This window comes from Salmo trutta, unplaced genomic scaffold, assembly GCF_901001165.1.
Source record: "Salmo trutta unplaced genomic scaffold, fSalTru1.1, whole genome shotgun sequence".
In the NCBI taxonomy this organism is placed as follows: domain Eukaryota; kingdom Metazoa; phylum Chordata; class Actinopteri; order Salmoniformes; family Salmonidae; genus Salmo; species Salmo trutta.
In genome coordinates this window covers 587501-605709 of record NW_021822406.1, presented here as the reverse complement: position 1 = coordinate 605709, position 18209 = coordinate 587501, and the positions used below count along the sequence as shown (strand labels likewise).

General features: G+C 42.7%; 1 protein-coding gene across 6 annotated transcripts in view; it reads left to right on the top strand.

Moving 5' to 3' along the window:
- Nucleotides 1-1383: 1383 nt before the first annotated feature.
- The window catches only part of LOC115182210 (E3 ubiquitin-protein ligase RBBP6), a 34873-nt gene continuing 18047 nt past the window's right edge, over nucleotides 1384-18209 (top strand). For 4 of the 6 annotated variants that reach the window (XM_029743831.1, XM_029743830.1, XM_029743829.1 and 1 more), the window contains exons 1-9: nucleotides 1384-2441; nucleotides 3903-4002; nucleotides 4196-4232; nucleotides 9108-9149; nucleotides 9468-9556; nucleotides 10894-10990; nucleotides 12204-12340; nucleotides 16303-16412; nucleotides 16594-16656. In XM_029743831.1, the coding sequence (XP_029599691.1) occupies nucleotides 2276-2441; nucleotides 3903-4002; nucleotides 4196-4232; nucleotides 9108-9149; nucleotides 9468-9556; nucleotides 10894-10990; nucleotides 12204-12340; nucleotides 16303-16412; nucleotides 16594-16656 (841 nt within the window). In that variant the 5' untranslated portion in view covers nucleotides 1384-2275. Of the gene's footprint in view, nucleotides 2442-3902; nucleotides 4003-4195; nucleotides 4233-9107; nucleotides 9150-9467; nucleotides 9557-10893; nucleotides 10991-11020; nucleotides 11171-11202; nucleotides 11261-12203; nucleotides 12341-16302; nucleotides 16413-16593; nucleotides 16657-18209 lie in introns of those variants that run through there. The other 2 variants (XM_029743832.1, XM_029743833.1) reach the window with 2 other exon arrangements.

Genomic DNA, 18209 nt, shown 5'->3' with positions numbered 1-18209 from the left:
TCGGAGGCTGGTAACTCTAATGAACATCCTCTGCACCAGAGGTACCTTTCTGTCTTCCTTTTCTGTGGCGGTCCTCATGAGAGCCAGTTTCATCATAGCGCTTGATGGTTTTTGCGACTGCACTTTTAAAGTTCTTGACATTTTCCAGATTGACTGACCTTTATGTCTTAAAGTAATGATGGACTGTCGCTTCTCTTTGCTTATTTGAGCTGTTCTTGCCATAATATGGACTTGGTCTTTTACCAAATAGGGCTATCTTCTGTATACCCCCCACCTTGTCACAACACAACTGATTGGTTCAAACACACTAAGAAGGAAAGAAATTCCCCAAATTAACTTTTAACAAGGCACACCTGTTATTTGAAATACATTCCAGGTGACTACCTCATGAAGCTGGTTGATAAAATGCCAAGTGTGCAAAGCTGTCATCAAGGCAAAGGGTAGTTTTGATGTCTTCACTATTATTCTACAATGTAGTGGTTTATCGTGTATTATAAACTAGGTGGTTTAAGCCCTGAATGCTTATTGGCTGACAGCCGTGGTTATATCAGACCTGATACCACGGGTATGACAGAACATTTATTTTTACTGCTCTAATTATGTTGGTAACCATAAAGGGGTTTATAATAGGGGTTTTGTGGTATATGGCCAATATACCATGGCTAAGGGTTGTATCCAGCCCATCCAGGTTACGTCGTTCTTAAAGAACAGCCCTTAGCCGTGCGATATGGTCATATACCGCACCTCCTCGGGCCTTATTGCTTCATTCTACAGCTCACTACAGGGCGCTAGCTGCACACGTCCCCAAACGTCTAAACCGACATTTCGCTTTGTGGTGTTTATTGTAACTGTTAATAACTGTACTGGTCAAGTGTCAACATTTTTTTTATATATATAAATTGGACATCAATTGTGGATACGGAAGAAAAGTTTTTGGGCCTGAAAGAATTCACAACGGAAGACCTTCAAGTGGTTATACATTTACATTTTAGTAATTTAGCAGACACTCTTATCCAGAGCGACTTACAGTAGTGAATGCATACATTTCATACATGTTTTTTTCCCGTACTTGTCCCCCGTGGGTATCGAACCCACAACCCTGGCGTTGCAAACACCATGCTCTGGTTTGTTGCTATATAAGAACTACCCCGCCTTCCCATGCTCCTGAAACTGTGGGGATCAGTTTTCACTTTATGATTTTAACAGAAGTAGAGTGAATTGTATTTATTTGTATGTATCATTTTTGTGGTTGTTTTTGCTAGTTAGTTTGAATATTTTCATCCAAAAACGTTTTTTTGTGATATTTTACTACCTAGCACAGTAGGTTGCACCTTATAGATTGTTGTCCGCCAATGAGCAGTAAAGAGAGGAGGAGGAGGGGGGTCGTTTCCGTTTTCTTGTCAGGCTAGTTTCCGGGCCCGCCATGATGTTCAGAAGACAACGAGGAGCAACGGAAAGACCGTCGAAATGGATGTTATGGATTTAAACAACGAAAATGATAGTTTGGAAGGAGATAATTACCGTCGTTTTGAATAAGAGCCTAAGCTAACTGGTTATTTCCAGTGGCAATTTTTTAACCAGTTAACTAGCTACCCAAGTACTGTATGCTAACGTTAGCTGCGGCTAATGTTTTTGTTTTGAGTGGTAGGTACACTGACCTAGGCCGCAGATTTACTTGTCTCATAATTTCATCGTAGGTCATACAAGGATAAACATCGTTCCTGCGTGGATTGCAACTCCGAAAAGGATCGTTTGAGGACTTCTTTTTTTTTGGACGTTTGATTTTCAGTTTCCGGACGGATAGAAGATTTTGGACTAAGCCATTTACGGCGGAAGAGCGAAGCTTGCGGCCTCGCATGGACTCCTAACCGCGAACTCGGCGCCTCGCTGCTTTCAGCAGCTACAAGGCCCGTGTTTCCGCGAGAGACTCTACTGACTGTATTAATCGTGAAAACCGTAATGGACACTTCTGGAACTGTACTTTTCTTGTGTTTTACCGGACTCTTAACGAACTGACCGGGTTAAAGACGCTGCTTGCTGGTGTCCCGGCCTTTCACTACTAGTAGCTTGGTGTCTTTGACGTATACAGCTACAAGGACTATCTGTGAATACTTCCTCTTAGTTCATTGCCTGTTTTCCCTTCGATATTATCTTAGACTAAACTGGTAGCTTTCCCTTCAGTCTCAGATCATATCGAGTACTGGTTATTGTTATTCTTATTAACTAACTTGTTGTTTTCCCTTGTCTGAGTTTGATTTAAGTGATAGTTGTGAGAATGTCGTGTGTTCATTATAAATTCTCGTCCAAATTGGACTACAACACCGTGACCTTTGACGGGCTGCACATCACCCTAGCCGAGCTGAAACGGCAGATTATGGGCAGAGAGCGCCTCAAAGCCACCGACTGTGACCTACAGATCACCAACGCACAGACCCGTGAAGGTGAGACCGAGCCAAGAGCGCCGCCGGCATTAAGTAGTACAGGTTGTTCTACAACGAGCTGATGTCAGGGATTCTATGCAGTTTTATGGTGTGTACTTCCTGCTAGGGATCGGCGATATGGGCCTAAAAAAGTATCTATATATAGATACAAAAGTTGGATTGTATTACTGTGTTTGACCCCCCCCCAAAAAAAAATATTTGTAATTATATAAATGCTAAATTTGCTTTATGAGTAGTGCGTGACCCTATGGTGGTCTTTCTCCATTCTGATTTATTTTTGCTTTAATTTAATATTTTAAAACAATTTTCAGCGTGTTCATACATTTCTGCATTTACTGCACTCATTTGAGATCATTTCCACGCTGTCGTGTAGGGCTGCGCGATATGGGTCATATTTTGAACCAAATGTTGCAATTGAACTTGCGATTTAGAGAAAAACACATGTCAACTGTTGGAATTATAATGATTATTCTATAGTTAATAGTGGGCACTTTGAATACAGTGTTTTTGATGAGGGAGACCTTGTGACAGGGTCGGAACCTAAGTGTTTCTAGGGGAACATATAGTCTTTGGCTACATTGAATGTTTTCTCTTACCTACTTCATGTAGCTAACATATTCTTGCTTTGTTTATACCTCTTTGATTTAGACGATACTGTTGTACAAACAACATGCTGATTTGAGGTATTACGATACTGTATAAGTACGTTTGCTATAACTCTGTACATCTATTAGCTAGCCAGCTAACAGGAGATTAGCATTAGCGGCTAACAACATTTAGGCCCGTACTTGCTAAGAAATGACAAGCTAGCTGTTTGTATATGTAAATATAATAGTGCAACGTTAATCTTTGAACGCTAGTGGATTTATATTAAGAAGCAAAGTGAAAACAGCATTGTTGTCATCAACATTGTTCCATTAGCTGCATTGACCATGCAGACTGAATGTGTTTCTCATTGTTGAGGAACCAACATAAAACTTTTCCCATCAACAAAAGCATATGTATAATCTCTAGGAACTCATGGGGAAGAGATGTTGAGTCCAATCTCTCTAAGAGCTTAGGCTGGGGTGACATTTTGCATAGGGAAGAAAGATGTGAATTTAACAGATTTTTTTTATTTTTGTTGATGTCCACATCCCCAAACACTATGTATTACTAATGATATATTATATTCCCTGTGGTTCTATAGACTACAGTACTGATGATATATACTGTGTACCTTGTGCTTCTACAGACTACAGTACTGATGATATATACTGTGTACCTTGTGCTTCTACAGACTACAGTACTGATGATATATATACTGTGTACCTTGTGCTTCTACAGACTACAGTACTGATGATATATACTGTGTACCTTGTGCTTCTACAGACTACAGTACTGATGATATATACTGTGTACCTTGTGCTTCTACAGACTACAGTACTGATGATATATACTGTGTACCTTGTGCTTCTACAGAGTACACTGATGAGGAGGTTCACATCCCCAAACATTCATCAGTGATCGTCAGACGCACCCCCATCGGAGGGGTCAAACCAGCAGGCAGAACGTTCATTGTGTACGTAGCTATGACATCGTGACCCTGTGTATCTGCATGACATGAGTATGGTAGTAACCCCCCCCCCCCCCCCCCCATCACCTGTTGATCCTAATAACCTCCACAGCTATTCTAAAGCTATACAACTTCTCTCTGTTTTATAGTCCATGTCTGTGGTGGTTGTTGACATGTTTGTTTGTTTGTTTGTTTGTAGTGACCGTTCTGACATGGCTGCTGGATCCTCGAGACCCGTATGTAACAAGCACTCTCATTTCCTTACTATCTCTGTCCTCCTTTTATCATCTCTGCTCTGATTTTTTTTGGTTAAACATACTGTGTAAACTCTGTTCTGATTGGTCAGCAGTTAACTCTGAGTTGTCATGGTGATAATATTCTGTTTTGATGGTTCCAACTGCTGTTCTCTGTTGTGTAACTCAATGTGTTTTTAATGTTGTTCAATGTGTTGATGCATCTGAACTATATTGTGACTGTATTTCATATTGAAACAACGGTTAGCGTGGTGTTGTTAGCCTGCCACTGTACAGAGCCCCCCCCCCCCCCTGTGTGTTGAGACAATGCTTCATAATCCTACAGGCATGATGATGCCTGGTTATTACTATGCTGCTTTACCTCAAATGAATGGGGAATTCTGCTTTTTCTTTCACATGGTGTTGTAGCAATGACTTTGTGACGTATTGACTGTAAGACTAATGCATAGATTTGTATGGATACCTGTGTGTGACTGTGTGTGTGTGTGTGTGGGGGGTGGGGTTAATCAGTAAATAATTTGCTTCCTGTTCAACAGTGTTCTCAAACTGAAGTTAATTGCTGATATTTGGCTGTCCTAATGTTGTTCTCATCTTATTCTGACATTTAATATGGGCTGGACATAGTTGATCCTTTGTTCTTTCAAGAAAGTATTTTTTTAATATATATTTTTTTTTTACTCCAAACTACTTAGAAATACAATGCATTTTGTCTACTTTGCAATCATTTTTTACTTAAAGCTAAACTGTAAACTAGGTGTTAAGTATTTACTATGATGACCACTGAATCCACGATCATGTTTGGTACAGCGTTACAAAAAAAACAAAAAGCGTTGCGATGATGATGATGATGATGATGATAGCATTACGACGTCACAGAGACTATTATGACATCACTGAAATGATCTATTATGACATCACAGGGTTCTAATGGGGCTGACTGTGTGGCATGGTAGGTTCCCGTGGCGACAGGGTTGTGTTTGGTTGCTGCTGTACGCTGCCAGAACTGTCAATAAAGAGGTTATGTGTTCTGTTGTGAGCACGTGCACCACCACACCAGACCCTGTGTCTTCCCTTCACAGTGACCTCTGAACCTCCCAACCTACCAGCCTCTACTATGATGATGATGACAACGACGAAGAGTTTATAGCTTACTAAACCAGATCTCTCTACCCTCCCTTTTCCCCTTTGTCCCTTGACTAGTGTTATGATGGCTATTGTTTACTACTGTTGTATAATGGTTATTGTAGTGAAAGTATTGTTTAAAGGAACACATTTTATTATACTGTTTTGTAGTGTTTCCATAATGCGCTAGATAGATCATCCTAAGTGGACCCATAGCTCCTCACTCCAGGCACTGCTGCAGATGAGGAGTAGTGAAGGCAACATGGTTAACTTCAACTGTTACCATAGAAGTAGGATCTTGTGTTAACTGGTGTAACGTGAGCTAATCGGTTACCTGGACCAGCCTTGCTCTAAAACTTAATCCTGTTAGCTCATAGTCTGTTATCTAGACCGGCCTAGCTCTAAATGTAATCCTGTTAGCCCATAGTCTGTGGCCTAGCTCTGGACTTAATCCTGTTAGCCCATAGTCTGTTGCCGAGCTCTGATTTTAATCCTGTTAGCCCATAGTGTAGTAAAGGGCCACAACAACAGCTATTATTACTACTACTGGTGTATCTAGCCAGGCTGTAGTACCGACTACTACTACTGGTGAAGCTAGCCAGGCTGTAGTACCGACTACTACTACTGGTGAAGCTAGCCAGGCTGTAGTACCGACTACTACTACTGGTGAAGCTAGCCAGGCTGTAGTACCAACTACTACTACTGGTGAAGCTAGCCAGGCTGTAGTACCAACTACTACTGGTGTAGCTAGCCAGGCTGTAGTACCAACTACTACTGGTGAAGCTAGCCAGGCTGTAGTACCAACTACTACTGGTGTAGCTAGCCAGGCTGTAGTACCAACTACTACTGGTGTAGCTAGCCAGGCTCTAATACCAACCACTACTACAACTAGTGGTGTAGCTAGCCAGGCTCTAATACCAACTATTACTACTAGTGATGTAGCTAGCACAGCTGTAATACCAACTATTACTACTACTGGTGTAGCTAGCCAGGCTGTAGTACCATCTACTACTGGTGTAGCTAGCCAGGCTGTAGTACCATCTACTACTGGTGTAGCTAGCCAGGCTGTAGTAAAGACTACTACTACTGGTGAAGCTAGCCAGGCTGTAGTACCGACTACTACTACTGGTGAAGCTAGCCAGGCTGTAGTAACTACTACTACTGGTGAAGCTAGCCAGGCTGTAGTAACTACTACTACTGGTGTAGCTAGCCAGGCTGTAGTACCAACTACTACTGGTGTAGCTAGCCAGGCTGTAGTACCGACTACTACTACTGGTGAAGCTAGCCAGGCTGTAGTACCGACTACTACTGCTGGTGAAGCTAGCCAGGCTGTAGTACCAACTACTACTACTGGTGAAGCTAGCCAGGCTGTAGTACCAACTACTACTGGTGTAGCTAGCCAGGCTGTAGTACCAACTACTACTGGTGTAGCTAGCCAGGCTCTAATACCAACCACTACTACAACTAGTGGTGTAGCTAGCCAGGCTCTAATACCAACTATTACTACTAGTGATGTAGCTAGCACAGCTGTAATACCAACTATTACTACTACTGGTGTAGCTAGCCAGGCTGTAGTACCATCTACTACTGGTGTAGCTAGCCAGGCTGTAGTACCATCTACTACTGGTGTAGCTAGCCAGGCTGTAGTACCAACTACTACTACTGGTGAAGCTAGCCAGGCTGTAGTACCGACTACTACTACTGGTGAAGCTAGCCAGGCTGTAGTAACTACTACTACTGGTGTAGCTAGCCAGGCTGTAGTACCAACTACTACTGGTGTAGCTAGCCAGGCTGTAGTACCGACTACTACTACTGGTGAAGCTAGCCAGGCTGTAGTACCGACTACTACTACTGGTGAAGCTAGCCAGGCTGTAGTACCGACTACTACTACTGGTGAAGCTAGCCAGGCTGTAGTACCGACTACTACTACTGGTGAAGCTAGCCAGGCTGTAGTACCAACTACTACTACTGGTGAAGCTAGCCAGGCTGTAGTACCAACTACTACTGGTGTAGCTAGCCAGGCTGTAGTACCAACTACTACTGGTGAAGCTAGCCAGGCTGTAGTACCAACTACTACTGGTGTAGCTAGCCAGGCTGTAGTACCAACTACTACTGGTGTAGCTAGCCAGGCTCTAATACCAACCACTACTACAACTAGTGGTGTAGCTAGCCAGGCTCTAATACCAACTATTACTACTAGTGATGTAGCTAGCACAGCTGTAATACCAACTATTACTACTACTGGTGTAGCTAGCCAGGCTGTAGTACCATCTACTACTGGTGTAGCTAGCCAGGCTGTAGTACCATCTACTACTGGTGTAGCTAGCCAGGCTGTAGTACCGACTACTACTACTGGTGAAGCTAGCCAGGCTGTAGTACCGACTACTACTACTGGTGTAGCTAGCCAGGCTGTAGTACCAACTACTACTGGTGTAGCTAGCCAGGCTGTAGTACCATCTACTACTGGTGTAGCTAGCCAGGCTGTAGTACCAACCACTATTACTACTAGTGATGTAGCTAGCCAGGCTGTAGTACCAACCACTATTACTACTAGTGATGTAGCTAGCCAGGCTGTAAAACCAACTACTACTGATGTAGCTAGCTCAGCTGTAATAGCTACACAAGTAGTCGTAGTTGGTAACTCAGCTGTATTACCAACTACGACTACTGGTGTAGCTAACTCAGCTGTAATACCAACTACGACTACTGGTGTAGCTAACTCAGCTGTAATACCAACTACGACTACTGGTGTAGCTAACTCAGCTGTAATACAAACGGCAACTACTGGTGTAGCTAACTTAGCTATATTACCGACTACTGGTGTAGCTAGCCAGGCAGTAATACCAACTACTACTACTGGTGTAGCTAGCCAGACTGTAATATCAACTACTACTACTACTGGTGTGGCTAGCCAGGCTGTAGTACCAACTACTGGTGTAGCTAGCCAGGCTGTAGTACCAACTACTGGTGTAGCTAGCCAGGCTGTAGTACCAACTACTGGTGTAGCTAGCCAGGCTGTAGGACCAACTACTGGTGTAGCTAGCCAGGCTGTAGTACCAACTACTACTGGTGTAGCTAGCCAGGCTGTAGTACCAACTACTACTGGTGTAGCTAGCCAGGCTGTAGTACCAATGTACCCCCCCCCCCCCTGTGTGAACCTCAATGTTTTGCGGTTCCTCCTCACGTCGTATTGGAGGAGAAGGACGGTGAGGAAATGGTCAGGCTCTGCTGCGTTCGTCCCCTCGGTACAGATCTAGGATCAGCTTCCCTGCCACCAATTATGTAAGGACATAACCATTCATGTGGAAATGAAGAACTGAGCCCAGATCAGTGTTTAGGGATGGAAACTTGAACCTACAACATGGTGTCCCTGATGGTCTTCTGGTCAGAACTACTGAACCGTAACATTCCTGATGGTCTTCTGGTCAGAACTACTGAACCGTAACATTGGTGTAACTGTCACATTGTATTAGTGATATGAGTTGACTGGATGTATATAATCTGACTTTCTGGCTATGGAATGGGTGATCAATCTACTGTGTGTCCTTGATTCTTCACCTCCTATCTCCTGCCTCCTCCTCAAAAGACAGGTGGATGGTATCTTCTCCAATGTCTTTTCAGAAGGAAACAGGAAACCATGCCATCTCTAGATTGAGCCAGTGTCTGCTCCCAGGCAGACAGGTGGTGATGTCCGCTTTGACTCTGTTTTGTCTTAATGTTGCTCTTCTCCTTCAGACCGACTCTTCACCGTCCGTCTCCCTGGCCCAGCTCTCTAAGGTACTGTCTCTCTCTCTCTCTGTGTGTTTGGTCTTTGGGAATCAGGTTGGGGTTAATTTAATTTCAACTCATTAATTCGGGGCATGAATTAAAATGTAAATTGATTAACTCTTGTCATCTTCCTCTAACTCCACTCCTCATCTCTCTCTCCTCATTCCTCTCACCCATTCGCCCCGTCCCCCTCGCCCCGTCCCCCTCGCCCCGTCCCCCTCGCCCCGTCCCCCTCGCCCCGTCCCCCTCGCCCCGTTCCCCTCTCCTCATTCGCCCCGTTCCCTTCGCCCCATCCCCCTCGCCCCATCCCCCTCCCTCTCTCTTCAGACTGCCAACCTTGCGGAGGCCAATGCATCAGAGGATGACAAGATCAGAGCCATGATGTCCCAGTCCAACAGTGAATATGACCCCATACAGTGAGTGTAACACCCACAGTAGGGTTGGGCGGTATCCACATGATCACATTGTCATGCCGTCCTTCTCATCCCAGAGGATTTACAGTATTAGTGTCTTAGTGCTGAAAATACAACAACAAAAATCCCATTGTGTGTCCATTACCGGAATGCTAACAAAATTAGCACAACTGATAGAGAATTTCCATGGAGGCTGCTAGCTAAATATGCTAACGAGCGCAAACTAAAATAACTAATTGCAAAGACAAACCATTTCTGTATGGACCTCGCTTTGTGCGTGGGGGGAGTTGTCATGCTGAAACAGGAAAGGGCCTTAAAACTGTTGCCAAAAAGTTGGAAGCACAGAATCTTGTAGAATGTCATTGTATGCTGTAGCATTAAAATTTCCCTTCACTGCAACTAAGCGGCCTAGCCCGAACCATGAAAAACATCCCCAGACCATTATTCCTCCTCCACCAAACTTTACAGTTGGCTCAATGCACGTAGCATTCTCTGGCATCTGTAGAATCACACATTTTATTCAAGTCACGTAAAAAAAAATATCTATAAATACAATGTCTTCAACTCCAAATAGAATCGTATAGTCCCCAGGTCTCATCTAACATTTTAGTTAAAAATGAAGAACCATCTAAAGATATGTTATACAGTGCTTTCGGAAAGTATTCAGACCCCCCCCCTTGACTTTTTCCACATTTTTGTTATGTTACAGCCTTATTTTAAAATTGATGAGGGGGGGACAATGTAATCCATCTACACAGAATACCCCATAATGACAAAGCAAAAACACATTTTTAGAAATGTTTCCAAATGTATAAAAAATTTGTCAAATATGACATTTACATAAGTATTCACTAGCCAATCAGTCTGTCTCTAGCTGCGTGAGAAGTAGCATAATCTACGGAGACTCCGTGCCAGAAAATTAGTGACAAAATATTACATATCCTGGCCAAATTCTAGTCCTCAAGTCAAAGTAGAGGTCAAGTTTTATTTTCTATCAAGTCGGGTCTCAAGTCATCAAATTTGTGACTGGAGTCCGACTTGACAGTGGACTCCACACCTCTGCTGTTTTAGTAAACTTTAGTCTAGTGTTTAAACTGAGACTCAGTGGCAGGATGAACTGCAGATGATGGGTGATGCAAGATGATGCTCTCTGTCACCAAGTTTCTGTGTACGGGTACGGTTCATGCGTCAATGTGGTAGCTACGAGACCAATACGGGGACAAGTTTAGCCTCACGCTTCAACGCTCTTTAGTTGTGTGGGAATCGACCCCAGTATTGCGGTCTACTTGGTGCTCACTGACTCGACCTTTTTCAATGTGTTTTTCTGTGTCTCTCCTCAGTTACTCTAAGAAGGCCGTCGGACCGCCTCCTGCACACTACACCTGCTATCGCTGTGGCAAGAACGGACACTACATCAAACACTGCCCAATGCAGATGGTACGAATCTACATAACACTACATATACACTATACCTGCTATTGCTGTGGCAAGAACGGACACTACATCAAACACTGCCCAATGCAGATGGTACGAATCTACATAACACTACATATACACTATACCTGCTATTGCTGTGGCAAGAACGGACACTACATCAAACACTGCCCAATGCAGATGGTACGAATCTACATAACACTACATATACACTATACCTGCTATTGCTGTGGCAAGAACAGACACTACATCAAACACTGCCCAATGCAGATGGTACGAATCTACATAACACTACATATACATTTACTGGCCAGTTTATTAGGTACACCCATCTAGTACCGGGATGGAACCCCCCCCCTTTGCCTCCAGAACAGCCTGAATTCTTCAGGGCATAGATTCTTCAAGTCGGAAACATTCCACAGGGATGTCGGTCCGTGCTGACGAGATGGCATCATGCAGTTGCTGCAGATTGGACAACGGTACACCACCGCCACCAGCCTGTAACGTTGACACCAGGCAGGATGGGTCCATGGACTGATGCTGCTTACCCCAAATCCTGACACGATTATTGACATCATCCTTCGACCTCTCATCAACGAGCTGTTTTCACCCACAGGACTGCCGCTGACTGGATGTTTTTTGTTTGTCGCACCCTTCTCAGTAAACCCTAGACAGTGTTGTGTGTGACAAGCCCAGGAGGGCGGCCGTTTCTGAGATACTGGAAACCGGCGCTCCCGTCAGCCTTCGATCATACCACGCTCAAAGTTGCTTAGGTCACTAATTTTGCCCATTCTAATGTTCAATCAAACAGTAACTGAATGCCTCGATGCCTGTCTGCCTGCTTTTATATAACAAGCCACGGCCACGTGACTCACTGTCTGTAGGAGCAAACCATTTTCATTAACTGGTTGGTGTACCTAATACACTGTCTGGTCAGTGTACACTACATAAACACTACACCTGCTTTCGCTGTGGAAAGAATGACCACTACATCAAACACTGCCCCATGCAGATGGTAAGAATCTACATAACACAACATGATTTAACCCTACGTGCTGTGTTGTAGTAAAGGGATCACTACATATACACTGCATAACATGACATATGGTATCTGTGTTGTAGGATACGAGTGTCGAGGCTCCTAAGCCAGTCAGGACCAGTAAAGGGATCACTACATATACACTACATAACATGACATATGGTATCTGTGTTGTAGGATAAGAGTGTCGAGGCTCCTAAGCCAGTCAGGACCAGTAAAGGGATCCCTCAGAGCTTTATGGTGAAGGCTGAACCAGGAACTAAAGGAGCCATGTTGACCAGCACTGGAGAATACGCTATTCCTGCTATAGACGCGTACGTACCACACACACACACACTCTCTCTCTGTCTCTCTCTCTGTGTGCTCATTTTGTGTTTTTGTGTTTTAGGTAGTAAGGAGAGAGTATAGATAATATAATGTGTTACAGGGAGGCCTATGCTCTGGGTAAGTAGGAGAGAGTATAGATAATATAATGTGTTACAGGGAGGCCTATGCTCTGGGTAAGTAGGAGAGAGTATAGATAATATAATGTGTTACAGGGAGGCCTATGCTCTGGGTAAGTAGGAGAGAGTATAGATAATATAATGTGTTACAGGGAGGCCTATGCTCTGGGTAAGTAGGAGAGAGTATAGATAATATAATGTGTTACAGGGAGGCCTATGCTCTGGGTAAGTAGGAGAGAGTATAGATAATATAATGTGTTACAGGGAGGCCTATGCTCTGGGTAAGTAGGAGAGAGTATAGATAATATAATGTGTTACAGGGAGGCCTATGCTCTGGGTAAGTAGGAGAGAGTATAGATAATATAATGTGTACAGGGAGGCCTATGCTCTGGGTAAGTAGGAGAGAGTATAGATAATATAATGTGTTACAGGGAGGCCTATGCTCTGGGTAAGAAGGAGAGAGTATAGATAATATAATGTGTTACAGGGAGGCCTATGCTCTGGGTAAGTAGGAGAGAGTATAGATAATATAATGTGTTACAGGGAGGCCTATGCTCTGGGTAAGTAGGAGAGAGTATAGATAATATAATGTGTTACAGGGAGGCCTATGCTCTGGGTAAGTAGGAGAGAGTATAGATAATATGTGTTACAGGGAGGCCTATGCTCTGGGTAAGTAGGAGAGAGTATAGATAATATGTGTTACAGGGAGGCCTATGCTCTGGGTAAGTAGGAGAGAGTATAGATAATATGTGTTACAGGGAGGCCTATGCTCTGGGTAAGAAGGAGAGAGTATAGATAATATAATGTGTTACAGGGAGGCCTATGCTCTGGGTAAGTAGGAGAGAGTATAGATAATATAATGTGTTACAGGGAGGCCTATGCTCTGGGTAAGAAGGAGAGAGTATAGATAATATAATGTGTTACAGGGAGGCCTATGCTCTGGGGTAAGTAGGAGAGAGTATAGATAAGATAATGTGTTACAGGGAGGCCTATGCTCTGGGTAAGAAGGAGAGAGTATAGATAATATAATGTGTTACAGGGAGGCCTATGCTCTGGGTAAGAAGGAGAGAGTATAGATAATATAATGTGTTACAGGGAGGCCTATGCTCTGGGTAAGTAGGAGAGAGTATAGATAATATAATGTGTTACAGGGAGGCCTATGCTCTGGGTAAGAAGGAGAGAGTATAGATAATATAATGTGTTACAGGGAGGCCTATGCTCTGGGTAAGTAGGAGAGAGTATAGATAATATAATGTGTTACAGGGAGGCCTATGCTCTGGGTAAGTAGGAGAGAGTATAGATAATATAATGTGTTACAGGGAGGCCTATGCTCTGGGTAAGAAGGAGAGAGTATAGATAATATAATGTGTTACAGGGAGGCCTATGCTCTGGGTAAGAAGGAGAGAGTATAGATAATATAATGTGTTACAGGGAGGCCTATGCTCTGGGTAAGAAGGAGAGAGTATAGATAATATAATGTGTTACAGGGAGGCCTATGCTCTGGGTAAGTAGGAGAGAGTATAGATAATATAATGTGTTACAGGGAGGCCTATGCTCTGGGTAAGTAGGAGAGAGTATAGATAATATAATGTGTTACAGGGAGGCCTATGCTCTGGGTAAGAGGAGAGAGTATAGATAATATATGTGTTACAGGGAGGCCTATGCTCTGGGTAAGAGGAGAGAGTATAGATAATATAATGTGTTACAGGGAGGCCTATGCTCTGGGTAAGTAGGAGAGAGTATAGATAATATAATGTGTTACAGGGAGGCCTATGCTCTGGGTAAGTAGGAGAGAGTATAGATAATATAATGTGTTACAGGGAGGCCTATGCTCTGGGTAAGAAGGAGAGAGTATAGATAATATAATGTGTTACAGGGAGGCCTATGCTCTGGGTAAGAAGGAGAGAGTATAGATAATATAATGTGTTACAGGGAGGCCTATGCTCTGGGTAAGTAGGAGAGAGTATAGATAAGATAATGTGTTACAGGGAGGCCTATGCTCTGGGTAAGAAGGAGAGAGTATAGATAATATAATGTGTTACAGGGAGGCCTATGCTCTGGGTAAGTAGGAGAGAGTATAGATAATATAATGTGTTACAGGGAGGCCTATGCTCTGGGTAAGAAGGAGAGAGTATAGATAATATAATGTGTTACAGGGAGGCCTATGCTCTGGGTAAGTAGGAGAGAGTATAGATAATATAATGTGTTACAGGGAGGCCTATGCTCTGGGTAAGTAGGAGAGAGTATAGATAATATAATGTGTTACAGGGAGGCCTATGCTCTGGGTAAGAAGGAGAGAGTATAGATAATATAATGTGTTACAGGGAGGCCTATGCTCTGGGTAAGTAGGAGAGACTATAGATAATATAATGTGTTACAGGGAGGCCTATGCTCTGGGTAAGTAGGAGAGACTATAGATAATATAATGTGTTACAGGGAGGCCTATGCTCTGGGTAAGTAGGAGAGACTATAGATAATATAATGTGTTACAGGGAGGCCTATGCTCTGGGTAAGAAGGAGAGAGTATAGATAATATAATGTGTTACAGGGAGGCCTATGCTCTGGGTAAGTAGGAGAGAGTATAGATAATATAATGTGTTACAGGGAGGCCTATGCTCTGGGTAAGAAGGAGAGAGTATAGATAATATAATGTGTTACAGGGAGGCCTATGCTCTGGGTAAGTAGGAGAGAGTATAGATAATATAATGTGTTACAGGGAGGCCTATGCTCTGGGTAAGAAGGAGAGAGTATAGATAATATAATGTGTTACAGGGAGGCCTATGCTCTGGGTAAGTAGGAGAGAGTATAGATAATATAATGTGTTACAGGGAGGCCTATGCTCTGGGTAAGAAGGAGAGAGTATAGATAATATAATGTGTTACAGGGAGGCCTATGCTCTGGGTAAGTAGGAGAGAGTATAGATAATATAATGTGTTACAGGGAGGCCTATGCTCTGGGTAAGTAGGAGAGAGTATAGATAATATAATGTGTTACAGGGAGGCCTATGCTCTGGGTAAGAAGGAGAGAGTATAGATAATATAATGTGTTACAGGGAGGCCTATGCTCTGGGTAAGAAGGAGAGAGTATAGATAATATAATGTGTTACAGGGAGGCCTATGCTCTGGGTAAGTAGGAGAGAGTATAGATAAGATAATGTGTTACAGGGAGGCCTATGCTCTGGGTAAGAAGGAGAGAGTATAGATAATATAATGTGTTACAGGGAGGCCTATGCTCTGGGTAAGAAGGAGAGAGTATAGATAATATAATGTGTTACAGGGAGGCCTATGCTCTGGGTAAGAAGGAGAGAGTATAGATAATATAATGTGTTACAGGGAGGCCTATGCTCTGGGTAAGTAGGAGAGACTATAGATAATATAATGTGTTACAGGGAGGCCTATGCTCTGGGTAAGAAGGAGAGAGTATAGATAATATAATGGTGTACAGGGAGGCCTATGCTCTGGGTAAGAAGAGAGAGTATAGATAATATAATGTGTTACAGGGAGGCCTATGCTCTGGGTACAGAAGGAGAGAGTATAGATAATATAATGTGTTACAGGGAGGCCTATGCTCTGGGTAAGTAGGAGAGAGTATAGATAATATAATGTGTTACAGGGAGGCCTATGCTCTGGGTAAGAAGGAGAGAGTATAGATAATATAATGTGTTACAGGGAGGCCTATGCTCTGGAAAGTAGAGAGAGTATAGATAAATAATGTGTTACAGGGAGGCCTATGCTCTGGGTAAGAAGGAGAGAGTATAGATAATATAATGTGTTACAGGGAGGCCTATGCTCTGGGTAAGTAGGAGAGAGTATAGATAATATAATGTGTTACAGGGAGGCCTATGCTCTGGGTAAGAAGGAGCGTCCACCCTTTGTTCCTCGTGAAGCGTCATCGTCTGAAGATGAGGCTGATCCAATCCCTGATGAGCTGCTCTGCCCCGTCTGTAATTAACGCATTCATTATTATTACATTTAATTATACAATTTGTTTATTGTTTTGATTTTATTTAACTAGGATATCTTTTGTCAAACCCCCCAAAAATTACATCTGTGCAGCGATTTGTTGTTAAAATGTCTTTGAAACGCGTCTTTCAATCACTTTGTCTGTGTTCTAATCTGTTCCAGGTAACGACCTGATGAGTGATGCTGTAGTCATACCCTGCTGTGGTAACTCCTACTGTGATGACTGTGAGTTAACACAGGAGTTTTCAAACTTTTCTTCACCAGTATAGTGTACAGTATAGCCGGATAGTGTTGCACTTCTGTTGTCATGGGATGAAAACAAAGCTATTTTTATTTGAATGTTTTGCAAACATTTATTTAGTGTGATGAACTAGTCCTTTGATCACTCTACTGAAGCAACAACATTTATTTAGTGTGATGAACTAGTCCCCTGATCACTCTACTGAAGCAGCAACATTTATTTAGTGTGATGGTGAACTAGTCCCCTGATCACTCTACTGAAGCAACACAACATTTATTTAGTGTGATGAACTAGTCCCCTGATCACTCTACTGAAGCAACACAACATTTATTTAGTGTGATGGTGAACTAGTCCCCTGATCACTCTACTGAAGCAACAACATTTATTTAGTGTGATGAACTAGTCCCCTGATCACTCTACTGAAGCAACACAACATTTATTTAGTGTGATGGTGAACTAGTCCCCTGATCACTCTACTGAAGCAACAACATTTATTTAGTGTGATGAACTAGTCCCCTGATCACTCTACTGAAGCAACAACATTTATTTAGTGTGATGAACTAGTCCCCTGATCACTCTACTGAAGCAATAACATTTATTTAGTGTGATGGTGAACTAGTCCCCTGATCACTCTACTGAAGCAACAACATTTATTTAGTGTGATGAACTAGTCCCCTGATCACTCTACTGAAGCAATAACATTTATTTAGTGTGATGGTGAACTAGTCCCCTGATCACTCTACTGAAGCAACAACATTTATTTAGTGTGATGAACTAGACCCCTGATCACTCTACTGAAGCAATAACATTTATTTAGTGTGATGGTGAACTAGTCCCCTGATCACTCTACTGAAGCAACAACATTTATTTAGTGTGATGAACTAGTCCCCTGATCACTCTACTGAAGCAACAACATTTATTTAGTGTGATGAACTAGTCCCCTGATCACTCTACTGAAGCAATAACATTTATTTAGTGTGATGGTGAACTAGTCCCCTGATCACTCTACTGAAGCAACAACATTTATTTAGTGTGATGGTGAACTAGTCCCCTGATCACTCTACTGAAGCAACAACATTTATTTAGTGTGATGAACTAGACCCCTGATCACTCTACTGAAGCAACACAACATTTATTTAGTGTGATGAACTAGTCCCCTGATCACTCTACTGAAACAACAACATTTATTTAGTGTGATGGTGAACTAGTCCCCTGATCACTCTACTGAAGCAACAACATTTATTTAGTGTGATGGTGAACTAGTCCCCTGATCACTCTACTGAAGCAACACAATATTTATTTAGTGTGATGAACTAGTCCCCTGATCACTCTACTGAAGCAACACAATATTTATTTAGTGTGATGAACTAGTCCCCTGATCACTCTACTGAAGCAATAACATTTATTTAGTGTGATGAACTAGTCCCCTGATCACTCTACTGAAGCAATAACATTTATTTAGTGTGATGGTGAACTAGTCCCCTGATCACTCTACTGAAGCAACAACATTTATTTAGTGTGATGGTGAACTAGTCCC